Raw genomic sequence first — 16952 nt, forward strand, 5'->3', positions numbered from 1 at the left:
GTCAATACTTTCAGTACTGCAGTTTTTACTGTTTTGTGTAAATACTTTCAGTACTGTAGTTTTTAACCTTTTGTGTAAAGACCTTCAGTACTGTAGTTTTTACTGTTTTGTGTAAAGACCTTCAGTACTGTAGTTTTTACTGTTTTGTGTAAAGACCTTCAGTACTGCAGTTTTTGCTGTTTTGTGTAAAGACCTTCAGTACTGCAGTTTTTATTGTTTAGTATAAATACCTTCAGTACTGTGGCTTTTCATACACTCATATTACATACAAAACAAGTCACTATATCACAAGAATATAAAAACTGTCAAATGGGATACTTTGTTCACTTTGTACTCTTACAATACACACAAATATATAAAAGTCACCTTTAATACTACAGGTTTTACTGTTTTATGCCCCTGACTTTTAGTATTGTTGTTTTTACTGTTTTGTACATGTATATTTTTGTGTTCAAGGTTATTCCAATTTTTCATAGTTTAAGGGATTTATGTCCCCTTGTTTAATTAAGGGGACATATTACAGTTTTTGAGGGCACCCTTTAAACATTTTCATATTAAATAGTATTAGTAAGAATGAACAGTTATATTTAGTTTGTGGAATAGGGCTGTTCTAGCACTGTTTTGCTAGTTTCTTCCACGTTAAACAAGTTGTTGTTGCAGTTCTACAACATCTTTTAAGTTTCCAACTTAGCTGTACTGAACCAGGAATTTCATGGGTGGGTACTAGTTCATTGATATTAACATTGTCAGAAGGAGGTTGGGTGTTTTCTTGGATTACTTTATATAGTTAGATTGTGTGTTTTATTACATGTCAGAAATTTGAGGAATTATAATTATGCTGTTAATCTTTATTTACATTCTTTTATGTGAATGTTTACAGTAATGAGCCATAAACAACACAAAGAAATGTAAAGTTAGTCATGCATCTGGTCACATTTAGTGTGCGCGTGATACCTTAGTTGTTGGCCATAGAAGCGAGGCTTGTTGATGCAATATGAAAATTTTTCACATTCTTTTGGATCTAGTATAATTCAGTGCTAGTGGCTCTCTTGATTGGTCAAAAGTGAAGCGAATGTAATCATATTTATTAATGTTTTGTAGACATACATCTACAGTGTTTTTACTGTTTTCTACACGATACTTTAGTATTGGAGATTTTACTATTTTTCATGTCTTTAATACTGAAGGGTTTGTGTAAAACAGCATCTTTGTGATAAACGGTGAACTTTCGTTGTAACACTGTATTGCTAATATCATTAAATGTCTTCATTGTTTCTTTACGTATCAGGCACTGCAATACTTTGAACAGTTGAAAGCCTCTGAAGATGGATGGCAGCTGTGTATCAGAACTCTAACATCTGGACAGAATTTGTAAGCATATTTGGAATATTCAGACTGTTTTGTGATGTGTATTAAAGTGGAAAGTTATTGTGCTACCACTAGAATGTTTTTTTAAGAAACTGACAATTTTCTAAATTACAAAAAGTCAAAAATATGATATGAAGTACAAACGTAGAAGAATACATATGTTGTCCCTGTTCTTTCTTAAATGATAGTTAATTTGCATAATGAATTTTTTTATAATATCTCAAGAATGGACAAGCTGGCATTTTATTTAGAACAAAGCTCAGTCTTAATTCTCTGTTTGTGGGGTCCTTTCATTTGGATGCCCTTGTAACCATCATGTCAACATGAAACTATGCATATGATGACTCTGAATTATAAAGTCTATCTTCATAAAATTTGACAAGATTTTATTCAACATTACAAATCAGTTGTACACAAAAAAAAAAGTATTTTTATTTTTAATTTCTGTGAAGTTAGGAATTGGTCTGACTAGTCTTGGTGCAAAGAGAGTTTCATGTTATGAATAAAAATACTTTTTTCATATTACAATTTTCTTATTTCATTTGCATGACCTGTAGAATGTCAAAGGTCAGCAGGGTTTTTCAGCAAAAATTTATATTTTATTTTCTCCACTCTAACAGTAACTGTAACTGAATCATCAATATACAGTAAAATAAAACTTAAAAGTATCAAACAAAATGAACAATACTTTTTTTTCCTTCTTCTTTGAGACATGTTGTTTTGGGATATTGGTGGTTTTCTAATATATTCACAATTTAAACTGTTTGCTTTTTCAGGTATAGTTTATTGTTATTTTATGGTTTTATTGTACAATGCACAGTTTATTCATTCCAAACAAGTAACACATCATAGTGGAAATACATTCTTGGAGACTGAGGTACTGAATGTGTGGAATTCTATACTTGGACACTTACTGATCTAAGTCTATCATTTTCTCTCAATAAGTTTGTTGTGGAGACAATGATTAATGTACATTTCAAATATGCATTTCAGAATAAGTAATACATAAATTACTAAAATATAATTTAAAAAAAACTGATTTAATTGGCTTTCTAACTGAGCTATAAACAGGTTAAATTGTTATTGCTATGAACATCAACACACACATGCACCAGTCATATTTTTTGGACCAATGTCCAATTAACACCAAATTTAAAGAGATGATTGCAAGCTTGAAATACAAAATTATCTCATTCTATATTGGTTATAAAAATATATATGTCAAATAAGAACACATGGTTTTGAAAACTGCCTTGAAAGTTTGGGATAGGTGGATGAGACTTCCGTCATGAGTTTTGAAAATTTATTAAAATTTCAGCTAGTGGAGGAGTTAAGGTGTTGGAAGTGTACATTTGACCCTGTCATGTGCTCAAATTACTTAGTTTAGATGCTATGTTACTGAAGTTATACAACCTAAAAGGGGAGAATTGAGAGCACTTACGTGTAACATGACAACACAGGTGAAGATTGAAAATTCTTTCAAATATTTGCTTTTAAATTCAAGAAATTAAAACATAGATAAATATGGTTTATAAACTACATTTTGATGCTAATTTTATTGACATAAATTGATAATAAAATTGTTTAATTAAATTTTGAGTGTTAAAAGGTTGGTCAAAATGACCAGTCCTGTATGAAAAACAGTTATTGCTTTATACAGTGCTCTTTGTGCTTCATATTCTACCCACCTCTCCTGTAGTTGGAGTTTCAGTGTGACATTTAGTGAATGTGTAGATGTGTTTTAACTCACAGTTTATGTAATACATTAATTTGTTACAGAGTAGCTGGGTAGTAAAACATTATACCACGTGTGGGTTAGTGAAAGAGTGATGATGATAACAATTTTAAAACATAACAGTGATAATGCACTGGAAACATAATTGTAATCAATATTACAGCTGTTAATAAAAACAGTACACTAAACTGGAGTGACTATGAAAATCATCTGAAGGACTTGCCTAAACAACTGTGGCGAATGCTTGAATAGTTTTTTACAATTTTTAAAGTTACTTACTGTTATTTTCCATTCCTGAAAATACTTTTAAATAATTATTAATTTAACCAAAATTAGATGATGTAAAATGAGAGCAAAACACTGAAACTTGTGGATCAGTTTCTCTATTGGTAAGAGTTTAAAATTCTGTTTAACCACTTATGTTGAACACAAAAAAATTTGTGTTCTTTAACTTTCTTTTGCATTGAGTTGTATGTATTTATATATGTAGTTTATCACAGAGTTTTACTGAAAGTTTGAAACTTAAACAAAAATTCAAATGAATAAATAAAAGTGTATTAGAATTATCGAAAATATATAAAAGCAATATGAAAATTTAGTGATCTTAATAGTAAAATTTTAAATTATTGTTTAAAAACTTCTTCAGTGTGTAAGACTACTTTGTTGAGTTGTTAACATGTTGATTGTCTGTCCTCAGTTGAGAGTTAATTACTAAACTTTTAATTGTATGTATGTGTACATAGTTTACCCAGACATAACAACAAAAGTAAATATTTATGTTTAAAGAAATATTGTATGTATAATAATAACAAATCAACATTAATCATTATTAATCACTGTTAATATTAATCAAAATTAATAACATATAATAAATGTTGATAGTCTGCGTTGTCTTCCAAGTTCCATTATTATGAAAAATTAGGTAATGTATATCTTTAACAAAGCTATGTAGAACTTGTTTTGTTCTTCCCTAATAAATAGAAAACTACGATGCAAAGTCTGTTTTTATAATTAATTCTGTTCTCTTTTGACAGGGATGAACATGTAACGTTTTTCTGTATTCAGGTTGTGGAACACTATATAAAAACCAGGTAGAATATTTTTTTAGTCAGTGTGTCAGAGATGCTAGATTTTCAAACTATTTTAAATCTTTAAGTTTTCAATATACAAATTCTCTTAATAGCTTCAGTGTCACGATTGGTAGTTAGGACTAAGTCTTGTCAGTCATTATGCCCGTCAATCTCCTTTATTCAAATATAGCATTCTTCAGTTGAAATCATGGTTAATGTTTCTTGAACAAAAATTAATTCTTCACTAGCTATTTTTTTAACACTTGTAGTTTAATTACATTTTTTATAATTGTAAAGTTTAAGTTAAAATATATAGGGTGATTATAAAGAAAATGACATTTAAAATAATTATATTTAAAATACTTTTCTTAGGGAACAAATTTTCACCATAGCCACAATGAGAGTAATAAATATTATTCAGGAAAATTTGGACTTTCTTTACAAATGTCTTGCTAAAGTAGGCAGTTGCTACCTAATTGCACCTTTGTTCATTATTAATCTTTCATTTGATAAGTAAGATAAAAAAACAATTATGTTTTGTGAGCAATATGATAATATTTTGAAACATGTTTTACATAGTAAATTTGAGAAGGAAAAATTTAGTAAAGTAACGTTTTTTGGAATAATGTAACATTGTTTGAGTAGTAATGTAGGTAAGCATTAAATTACAGGATTTCTTGAGCCAGTTATAGTCTAGTACTTAAAATCTTGCATTTTTTGATTTATGTGTTAGTTATTTGTATAGGACACGATTGTATCCTTTGATGCTGTTCGCTACTTGAGTTGCATGAACATGAGTTAATAGTTATTGCAAGTAATTTTAGAAATATATCTTACATCACCAGTTACTCTGTAGTGTTTTGTTTCACTATATTATACAAAACTTCTTCCTATGAGAATTTAATAAAAAAATTTTGATAAGCTGAAACCAGCAAAAAGAACAATTAAATTAGAATTTGATTTTTTTTTTAATACATTTAATTGGTACGAGGGAATGTTGTTATTTTTGTGGACATGAGTAAATGAATGTGCCAGTTACTATATACAATTTCAACTATTTAAACGATATTGGTGAATATGCAAATAATTACTAGTTTTACTTTCACTTGTTAAAGAACTTGTGCTAATTTATTTAGCAGTTAATCCATAGTATCCATAAAGTAAAGGTTTTCGTATACAGAAATGTCTTAAAAGTGGCCTAGTCTTTTATAGAAGTTAATAATATGGTTTAAGGGAATGCATATATTTTTATTTCAAAAAACTAAGATTTTTAACAGATTGGAAAATAAAACAAGTTTTAGACAAACAATAAAATATACAACTTATAACATCATAAACCTTTAAAGCAGTTGTTATTGCAACTAAGTGTTATTCCATGATAATATTCTTTATTAATTTGCTTAATTTTTGTGTTATTTAAGTATATAAGTTGGTAGATGTGCATTGATGATATGATAAAATTGTGTGATTCATTTTTTGAATGTTGCACAGCAGAAGTTTGTGACAAGCACAATTTGACACACCAGAAGCAAAGGTTGTAGTGAAAAAGCTTAGAAATTATATAATTGATTAATCTGGCTTAAGTTATTCTTAGCATATACTTCATTTCTTAAACCCCAGACCCCATCATCATAAGCCCAGAAAAAGGGAAAAAACTGAACCTTCAAATGAAACAAAACTCATTTACTGTACAGTAATTAACAAAAGAACGATTATGGTATGATTTTATTTTATTTTATTCATTTATTAGAGCTGCCTGTACAGTTGATAAGTTGGGTTGCTTTAACACTACAAGTTTGAAGTGGATAAATTTAATCAATCCTTTATTTGAAAAATTGTGCATACTGTAACTCTTGAATTTACTAAATGTATCTTCGCAAAATTTAATGAGGTTTTAGTAAACTTTATAAATCTTTTTTACAATAAAAAAAAACAACAGATTTTTTAATAAAGTATTCTGCTAAAGGCTTGTATATGAATTATTGAAGTCTAAAACTTTTCATCTTAGTTTCATATTTCATTTGCATAACATCTAGAACCTTCTAAATGAATATCAAAAGTGTTTTTTTTTTGGTCAAAACTGTATATTAGCTTTTATTTTCTCTACCCTGAATAATCATTATACAGTGAAAAGTTGAATATGAAATCAAATCAGTGGTACCACTTTTCCTGTAACTGCAATATTTATCAGAAATTGTCATGCCTTTTCACATTTGTTTCTTTTAAAAAAGCAATATATCGCAATGGGAGCCCATTAGCTGTTTCTAGTAGATATGCATGAAATATGCATACACTCTGCTTAGAGTCAAGCCTGTGAAATTGTAGCCATTTTACATTGCAGAAGTTCTGTTAGGCTAATCTTGAAAGTTTCTAATTTTTACACTTAAGTTACCTTTGTTAATACATATATAAGTGAATAAAAAAAAATAGTACATAAATCCTCCAAGATTTGTAGAACTTGCTAGGCACTGAAGCAGAAGTCAAGGCTGTTTTTCTCTAAGCCTTTTTAAGTCTCACAAATTTATGTCTTGAAAAATAATTCACGTAGCTGTCAAATTTAAGAACCACTAAAAATATATCGGTCACTAGAATAGAATGTCTCAAAATTGCTATAATTTATCTGGCTTTCCAAACAAACTATAATATGATATTTGCACACAATGAAATTACATTAGACAGTTTTTTTAAAGATGCCTAAATCAAATAGATTTATTATGCATTAGGTAGAGAAGAATCTTCTTTTCCTATTGGATATAAACACGTCCATCAGCCATCTAAGTTAATTAGCAAAAGAATTTAGAAAAACATTCAGAGAGAGGGGGTAGGAGCTTCTCTCTTTGGTTTGATAAATTTATTGGCAAATCAAGAAGGAAGGAGTACAAATTTTGTACACTTACTGGTAATTGTGTATAGTTTTTGTTTCTAATTGGTTGGGAACTACAGCAGCCTATTTTTAATGTTAAAAAATTCTGAAGTGGAGAAATCAGAGTTTAGACATGTCACAGAAAAACGAAAAATTTTGATTTTTTTAAAATGTTACTTTTCTTCAAATGAAAAAGTTAAAACAGATAATATACAAATTTGAATTATATATTATTTTCTTACCAAGTTTATAGACATACATTGATAATAAAGTTGTTTAATTTTTGAATGAAGTACTAGAGAAGGTTGTGATAGGAACATTTTGGTTCATTTAAAGCAAAGGTTGTAGTGAAAGAGTTAAGGAATTATATATATAATTTAATGTAAGTTACCTGTACAGTTGATGAGCTTTGTTTAGTTTCAAGATATAGCTTTTTTTTTTCTTATGGGATAAAAATGATGTGGTCTGTGGCTTAAATATTGAAGTATATTAAATGTTGAGAAGATCATATTTGAAATGGCCCTGCATGGCCAGGTGGTTAGGGTGCTTGACTCGTAGTCTGAGGGTCGCGGGTTCAAATCCCTGTTCCGCCAAACATGCTCGCCCTTTCAGCCATGGAAGCATTATACTCTGATGATCAATTCCACTATTCGTTGGTAAAAGAGTAGCCCAAGAGTTGGCGGTGGGTGGTGATGACTAGCTGCCTTCCCTCTAGTCTTACACTGCTAAATTAGGGATGGCTAGTGCAGATAGCCCTCATGTAGCTTTATGCAAAATTCAAAACAAACAAACATTTTCACATTTAAAGTGAGAAATCTATTTAGCCCTGAAATGGCTTGAATAAAGCTATTTCTGTATTAAAAAAACAACTAATGTGTTATAAATATTTAGGTATACCCAATCCGAAGAGGAGAAACAACATTTTCTTAGAGATTTCTTCAAGCACTGGTTAAATAGCCAGGTAAGGAGAAATATTTTTGTAGACCTTCATTAATATGGTTTTATCTAGTATAATTTAGATGTGATATAAATATAAATTATATTGATGAGAAATGACAACATATTAAAGAAATGCATTTAATATGAATTGATTTTGATAAATGTCATTTTTTTAATTTAATAAAATGTGATTTTGATCTGTATTTCAGTGATTAGACTTACATAATTTCCAAAGCCTGGCTTGTTCAATAGGTTGCATAATTACTTAAATGAAATATTAGTTTAGATTTGCACATTAAATTCCACAAATATAGCTTATGTATAATATAAGGCATCGTCCGTGTATTTGGGAGATTTAGTCAATTTATCAACATTTACATTTATTAATATCACGTAAACTAACAGATCAACTAAAATTAGTGTTTCTAATTGTATTCAATTATTCCAAGAATCGATCAAAATTCAGAGCACATTGATCATCATGAAAAGAATCAACTAATCGAAATTAAGGTTACTGATTATTTCAACAGTTGATTAATTGAAATTATGATTAAACTAACTGTCACAAAAATAATTAAAATTAGGATTACTGCTAATTCAAACTATCCAAGTAATTGAAATATTGCAACCAAACTTGCTTGCCTCCTTTCTTTGTTATGGAAAAGCTAATAAGGCTATTTTGCCATTGTCACAATTTTTAAACTACTGAATAAAGAAAAGGCAGCTGGCTGGCTGGGAACACCTGTCACCAACTTTTTTTTTTCTTTTATTGTTTATTTATTACTGTTTTTGGCCTTCTGAAAAGAGAGAAGGGAATTGGTTGGTAGCATCCACTACAAACTTTTTTTTTGTCGTTGAACTGCCCAGAAGAGGGAAGGAGTCTGGCTGGCTGGTAGCACCTGTCACCAACTTTTTTGTTTTCTTGTGGATATAATGGCTGGAGTAACAATGTTGTAATTGAATAATAGGGCCACAGTTGATCAACCAGCACTACTATTGTTGTTACAGTGCAAGATTAGTGAATTACTCTTTAGGTTTTCTTCCTTTTTTACTATAAGTTGTATATTCAGTTCCAATCAATATGTTGCTGAATAATATCTAAATTTTCAATTTTACACAGTATGTGAATATCAATTCAAACATGTTAAATTTTAAGCTTGTGTACTGTTATAAATGAAATTCTTATAAATCTCTAATTTTAGGTTTGTGTGTTAATGAAAGTAAAATGTTAGATTAGTGTTGTTTATGTATTTAAACAAATTGAAGTGTACATGTGTAAAAGGTGAGGCCATGTACCTTTTTTTGACATGCTCCGAGTTATAGGCAATCTTTTAGTTTGAATATGGGGGGCACATTGACTTAATATGTCAATTTGTGACATCTATTTTGTATTCAGATTATAAAAGAGAGTTTCTTTAGCTTTGGAAATATATATCACTCCTTTTTTGTTTTCTGAAATAGTATTTTTTTTTTACTTTAAAGGTTTTTTACATGGCCAGAATAAATGTTCCTAATGACTGGACTAACCCCAATTTTTTTTTTATGTGACTCAAAAGTTTTTATTGATGTTTCCAAAAAAAATCTCTCTGAAGGAAAAAGTTATTAAAATTACACAGAACTCTAGAAAACGTGAATAATTGAGCCCAGTTGTTGAGTAGAATCATGAAAAAGTTAAGAAGGCTGACAGTCTGATAACTCGAGTAAGTTGGCATCCCATCTCTGATGATGATCGATTTGGTGTCACAGCAGTCAGAGAAATATAATCATTTGGTTTAGTGAAAGTTGGCATCCCATCTCTGATGATGATCGAATTGTTGTCACAGCAGTCAGAGAAATATAATCATTTGGTTTAGCGAAAGTTGGCATCCCGTCTCTGATGATATCGATTTGTTGTCACAGCAGTCAGAGAAATATAATCATTTGGTTTAGCGATCTGACAAATATATTTTTGATATTGCATTTACTGTGCTGTTTGCAAAATCAGGTGACGTGGTACCTGGTGTGAACGTCCTATGGGGTACAATGTATAATATTGACTGCATACGTTGTATAGATGAAATAAATTTGGCCCTAAAACAATATTCGCTGAAAATACTCTGTGGTTGTTGAGAAACACTAGATCCCCTTTTTTATTTAATATGCATGAAGTTGGGATTCCTCTACACCTGTACGTAGTTGAGTTAACAATATGCACGCACAGCCATGGTATATATAGTGTAAACAACTATGTCGAGTCAATGGTTGTTATTCTGCATAGATAGGGAAAAAATGCAAACAATTAAAAAAAAAGATACTTGGTTGAATGCGTGTAATAGAGACAACATATAAACTTCTAAATAAAGAAACAAATTTTATTAATATTTCTAATTTATATCTTTTGATCCCAGTGAAGATACAAATTATGGTATAACAATCCAATATTCTGTGGCAAATGCAAGACATCTCAGACTGATAACACATGGTCTAACTTGTTCCATAACCTTCTGTTGTTGTTTTCCTACTATTAGATAAGGCATTCTTTCCTATAAAATATCATCCATATCTTTATCTGAATTGCATTTAATTTCATTCATACAGATTTGTATGCGTATGTTATATATACATATAATTAATCTTGAATTTAGTACTAATTGTGGGTCCATATATTTTTGTCTGTTACAACACTCACTATAAAGAACTGTCCAGAAATATTGGATGAAATTGCTCATTTAATATGTAAAGTACACAAGGAACTACAGGTGCAGTCAGTGGGGTTAATTGCAATGCTGATGTTATTTTTCTTTTGTTATGTGTGTGTGTGTAACTTGTATGTTATTAAGGAGTCTCTAGCCAACATAATTATGCCCCCAAAAGCAACTTAACTTTATGCATAAATGGTTTATAAAAATGTGTTTAACTCTGTGTGAATGGCAGGGTCAAAGTTGGCATATCATGACCTCTTTACAGAGTTACATTCAAGGTTTAATTAAACAACTTTTTTGCTAATGTACGTCAGTAAAGTTAACATTAAAATGTGATTTGTAACTCAAGCTCAATTTTATCTAAGTTTTGATTCCTTAATTTCAAAAAGAAATATTTGTATAAATTCACAGTCTTGAACTGTGTCACTTTGTACATCTGGTGCTTTGATTTCCCCATATAATTTTTTTTTTCTACTCTTATAGTCAACTAACCAAAACTGGTGTTTCTGGTTAATACCATTTCCATTATTCTAACAATTGACGAATTTAATTTTCAATGAATTCAGTTGTCATGAAAATAATCAACTAATCAAAATTAGGGTTATTTGATTATTTTGAATATCCAAGTTTTCAAAATATTGCCATTATGTTGGTTTATTGTTGAGCACAAACCTATATAATAGAAGGGGGGATGCTTCATGTTTAAATATACTATTCTTGTCTTTGTTGTTACAAAGCTTTTAAGGCTTTTTGCCACTGTCACTAATTTTGAACTGCTGAATAAAGCGAAGGCAAATGGCTGGTAACACCCACCACTGATTCTAGCTACATAAGTATTAAATAAAGTGTAAACTTACCATTTCCTACACTGTTTTATGTTTCCAACTTATAGCTGTATTATTTAATATTGCATAAGCAGGCAAAGGTCTGGGGGAGAGGCCCAGGGGATCCAGACTGCCATCTATTTTTGTTCCAGAAATTAATAACTGTATTCTTTAATGTTGTATAAGCAGGTATGGTTTTAGTGGAGAGATTCAAGAGAGCAACTCCCACATATTGTTTTTCAGAAATTAGTAAAAAAACAGTCAATAGTATCACAGAAAATTAGATATCAATGTTTTTATTTGATTGGTGTATTAATTTTTTTTTAGGTTAAAAAAGCTAGAATTGTTACAGTCTCAGCCAATAAATGATTGTTTCTAAATGAATACAACAATGAATGTCACTTAAGCATTGCCATGGTCAATTTTTGTGCCTTGAATTTTTCCAGACACTAACAATGTATGTGTGTGTACTTTAAACTTCAGGGATTTGTTTTATCAAAGCTAGTATTGTTTAGGATACACGCAGCTCTTATATAATGTTACAAAATAATTTCCATTGTTTGAAAATTATAACACTCATGAGATGCTTTCATATTGTTGATGTCCAAATTAAACAATGCAAGTGCTATAACTGTATCAATGATGACTTACAAAAATGAAAACGGGGATCCTGTAAAATATGTATATATGTGTAGACTTTATAATTAAAAAAAATATATAATTATAACTATTTAGTCTTAATTACAAAATGTTTGTCTTTAACAATTTTTACTTTCATATAAATCACTACTAGAAATGTAGATATAGGCAGTGAAATCATTGGATTTATCCAAACTTAGTTACTCATAAGAATTTTGTAGGTTTTTTCATTGATGTTATTACTTAAATTACTAGTAGTATACAATTATAAGTAGAAAAAAAGAAAACAAAGGTATTATAAATTTATTAGTAGTGCTAGTAGAGGTCTAATTGGACCCTTCCCTCATAACATTCTAATTGATTCTGTTTTGAGTAATGGTTTTTCAAAGTGTAATAACATTTTAACATAATTTGAAATATTTTTGAATCGCATATGTGAAAAATGTTTAACATGAGTATGCCATCTAGTGAGCTTAGACATTTCTCTATTCTGTTATGAACATCAGTTTTGTTAGTCAAATATCATGTGTTGTTTTTTGTGATAATTTTATTTACAACAATGAAAAAAGTATTCAAGTAACTTGCACATGATGTAGGCCTATAGCCAGAATGAGTTTTTTTTTTATATATATATATTTGGTTATTGATTTTTTTATGGTGATAAAGTTTATTAAATTTTTATAAGTTTGTGGTTTGAAAGTGTCACAAAGTAATGCTTATTTTCATAAACAAAAATTCAGTAGTTTTAATACAGCAATCTTACAGAAATTTGAAGGAAGAAACATATAGTACACTATTAATCATATTTTCAGGTTGTTACAGGTTTTGTACTACTTTGTATGTTTGATGCATTTTCATTTACAGCAGCTTTAGATGAACAAAATAACTTATTCTTAAATTATTTTACTAAAGATAACTTTTCATATATTTTTGCCACAAATTTTAAGACAATTTTATATTTTACTTACAAGCAATTGAATAATTTTAAAATTGATATTGTCATATTCTAACGCCCCCCAGTGGCACGGCGGTATGTCTGCAGACTAACAACGCTAGAAACTGGGATTCGATATTCGTGGTGGGCAGAGCACAGATAGCCCATTGTGTAGCTTTGTGCTTAACTACAAACAAATATATTCTGACACTTATTTAGTGTAATTGATGAGGAAAAAGTTAGTATTTTAATTTCTGCATAAATGCAAAGAGTTTTATCTTTAAATAAAATATCTTGTGCATTGCATCGATGTTTGTTTTTAGAATTTTTCTGCCCAACCTAAGAAAATAACTTTAATTTTGCTATGAACCTATCAACCCTTGAAAATATATTATCCATTTCTTCATTTTTCAAGTAGTCTTCTTAACTTTTGTATGGCCCGTGTTTGCCACCTTATTATGGTGCTACATGAAGTTGTTTAATACCTTATTAATAAAACAAAGCTTTGAAAACAACTATAAAGAAAGTTTAAATATGTTTGGATAGACTAATAATTTGGCTATCATGCATGTATTAATAGAGTATCACACCAAACATGCTCGCCCTTTCAGCCGTGGGGGCGTTATAATGTGACGGTCAATCCCACTATTCGTTGGTAAAAGAGTAGCCCAAGAGTTGGCGGTGGGTGGTGATGACTAGCTGCCTTCCATCTTGTCTTACACTGCTAATTAGGGACGGCTAGCGCAGATAGCCCTCGTGTAGCTTTGCGCAAAATTCATAACAATTAATAGAGTAAATATGTAGGTTTAAGAGTTTTTTTTTATAGTTTATATACGTGTTCCTTTTGTTGTGAATTGTGAAAGTATTTGGGTGTTAAATTATATTTGCTTGAAAGCTAAAAGTTACAGAAACTGTCTTCAGTGAGAAGACACCATATAACATGAGATAACGTAGGTAAGCTTGCAGTTTAGAGATGGGTTTAATGGGTAACAAAGAAAAGGTTATTAAAAGTTTAACACTAACAAATGTACAATGTTTGGAGAAGGTTTGTCATCATCAGGTTTAAGTAATTTACTTAAACATATATATAAACAGTAGGAAGTCATGTGACTGGAGATTGGTTAAGACTTAATAAAGGTAGCTTGTTGATGCTTGATTATTTGTTTAAATATGAAATTTTTATTTTTCAATAGATAAACTATGATTTCATTGAGTTGCAATGTTTGTAAACATGAGTTTTTTCATTATGTTCACCTAATAAAATTATCATACAAGTTTACTGTTCAATGAGTATGGTGGGTGATTGAATATTGTTTTTGTGTTCATCCTATTAAAAAAACATGAATATATAGTCTATCTGGCTACTTAATTATTTGTATTTGTGACATGTTTGAAATAAAAATATTATTGCCTTTACCACAAGAGTAAAAAGTTGTTATTATTTATCAGTTTATTTGGGTTACAGAAGATCAGTGAGGGACTACTGCATGTTTTGAAAACACTGGCAATTGCGGGATTTAGTGGTACTTAGGCATTGTTAGCATTGTATCTGCTAAGCTGGGAAGAGTCGAGATGGAAGCAAATACTCATTGTTTTTGGTTTGTTTGTACTGATTATAGGGGGTGTGGAGTACTAATCAATTGTAATCAATTAGTGAGCCCATAGATTAAGTGATTAGCAAATAATACTAAATGCCTAGCTATAACTGTTATTTTAGTCAAACCCAGATGATACACATATTTCTCTCTGTCTTTAAAGACATGTCTGTAATTTCTCTGACATTGCTATTGCACATGGTTATAACTAATAGAAATACTAGTTTCTGAACCATGTAAATCTGACAATTGTCTGTTGTCTTTTGGTGATGAAAGCCAGTACCTCGCAAGAAATTCTTGAAATGGGACTAATGTCACTGTTCTGATCACTAATAAAAATTTTTAAGCTACTGTAGTTTTTGGACAATAAATTCTAGTGTCTGTTATATTGTTCTATGTTATAAAATGCATATTTGAAATCAACTTGAATTATTTTGTAGACAGTGTAGTGTAAAAAAAGTAGTTTCATCAAAATACGCCCTTAGGTAGGTAAGTCTTAAATTTCTTGTTTTTTATGTATATTTTTAATTTTGCTATATGTTTTTAACAAAAGTTATAAAAATGTAAAAGCTAAAATGAACTTGCATGTAGATATGTCTTCAAAACTATTTTATACCATATATCAAAGAAAAAATAGTTTCATAGTCTGTGTGATAATTTTTAAAATCTTGTTTGTCATTCTAGAGTCGTGGAGGGAAAGTACACAAGGTTTTTATTCGCAACAAAATAGCTCAGTTGGTGTGTTTGATGTTTTTGGCTGACTTTCCTCATTCTTGGCCCAACTTTTTTGGTGACATGCTTAAGCTTTTGACATTAGGGTCCCCTGGTGCTGATTATTTTCTTCGAATATTGCTGGCAATTAACAGCGATGTAGCAGACAAAGAAATTGCCCGGACACAAAAGGTATGTGAAATGCTTTAATTTTACTTTTAATGTTTTAATTTCAGTGAATTTTGGGCAAATTAAATGAAGTTTTTGATGAATGTATTGAATAAACATAATATCCACCATAGAGTATAATTTTTAAATACATTTGGTCGTTGTAATCTTTCATATTGAAAGAGATCGAGGCCCATTCGGTTGAAGGAAATACTATCGGGAAGTTTTTTATTTGTGACAAATGTGAACTGCTAGTGTTTATCAGACATAGTAGCAATTTTTTTCTTTGCTGTTGAAGAAATAATTTTTTGCTAGCCAAGAATTACTACTTGCACAAATAACAAGCACTTTGTTTTACATATCAGCAGGTGTGTTCTTGAGAATCATCTGAAAATATTCCTAAATCTGTTTGGCACAGAATCACAAGTCTTACTTTCATTAATGTTAACTTCTGATCTAAGCAAGCTATATATATAGGGCAGAACTAAAAATCAATCCAGTAATATAGCCCATTTAGTAGATTGTTCTTAGTTAAGCAAGTGAATTTATTTCCTTGTTTGTAAACAAACTAGGAATATCTTCCAACTTGGTAAAAACTTAGTTTCTAATTCATTCTAGTTGAAAGAGAGATAATGAGAAATGGTGTTAGGTAATTATTCCAAAATTTGTCATTTATTGTAAACCATTTCCTCAAGTGTTAGTTAATTAAACCACAAAGTGATTTATTCCAAAATTTGTAATTTATTGTGAACCATTTCCTCAAGTGTTTGTTAATTGAACCACCAAGGGATTTATTCCAAAATTTGTAATTTATTGTGAACCATTTCCTCAAGTGTTCATTAATTAAACCACCAAGTGATTTATTCCAAAATTTGTAATTTATTGTGAACCATTTCCTCATGACTTGCATAGATACAAAACTAATGTGTAAAAGTGCTGCGCAAAAGGTCCTTACAATGAAAAATAGTTACTCATTTGTGAAGGAGAGTATATGTGTTTGTGTAATTATATATATATATATATGTATCTATGTATAAATACTTATATCCACATGTAGAAATTTGTATGTGTTTTTACTAAGTATGTATATGAAAATAGAGAAACACAACTGTTCTCTTTCAAACATCTAATTTACTGGATTTTTCCTTGTGTAAATATTCTCATGATACTTGTTTTGCTTTATGTAGTGGTGTACAGTTTGTTTATTCTCAGTACTTGTTTTGCTTTATGTAGTGGTGTACAGTTTGTTTATTCTCAGTACTTGTTTTGCTTTATGTAGTGGTGTACAGTTAGTTTATTCTCATACTTGTTTTGCTTTATGTAGTGATGTATAGTTTGTTTATTCTCATTACTTGTTTTGCTTTATGTAGTGATGTATAGTTTGTTTATTCTCATTACTTGTTTTGCTTTATGTAGTGATGTACA

The 16952-nt window shown here is 29.8% G+C and overlaps 1 protein-coding gene across 4 annotated transcripts in view; it reads left to right on the forward strand.

Annotated features, from left to right (window-relative positions):
- The window catches only part of LOC106473737 (exportin-T-like), a 31712-nt gene that overhangs the window by 6523 nt on the left and 8237 nt on the right, over positions 1-16952 (forward strand). For all 4 annotated transcript variants that reach the window (XM_022402134.1, XM_022402133.1, XM_013934417.2 and 1 more), the window contains exons 3-6: positions 1289-1371; positions 4138-4194; positions 7928-7997; positions 15333-15551. In XM_022402134.1, coding sequence (XP_022257842.1) covers positions 1289-1371; positions 4138-4194; positions 7928-7997; positions 15333-15551 — 429 coding nt within the window. The remainder of the gene's footprint in view (positions 1-1288; positions 1372-4137; positions 4195-7927; positions 7998-15332; positions 15552-16952) is intronic.

This window comes from Limulus polyphemus, unplaced genomic scaffold, assembly GCF_000517525.1.
Source record: "Limulus polyphemus unplaced genomic scaffold, Limulus_polyphemus-2.1.2 Scaffold6459, whole genome shotgun sequence".
Taxonomy (NCBI): Eukaryota; Metazoa; Arthropoda; class Merostomata; order Xiphosura; family Limulidae; genus Limulus; species Limulus polyphemus.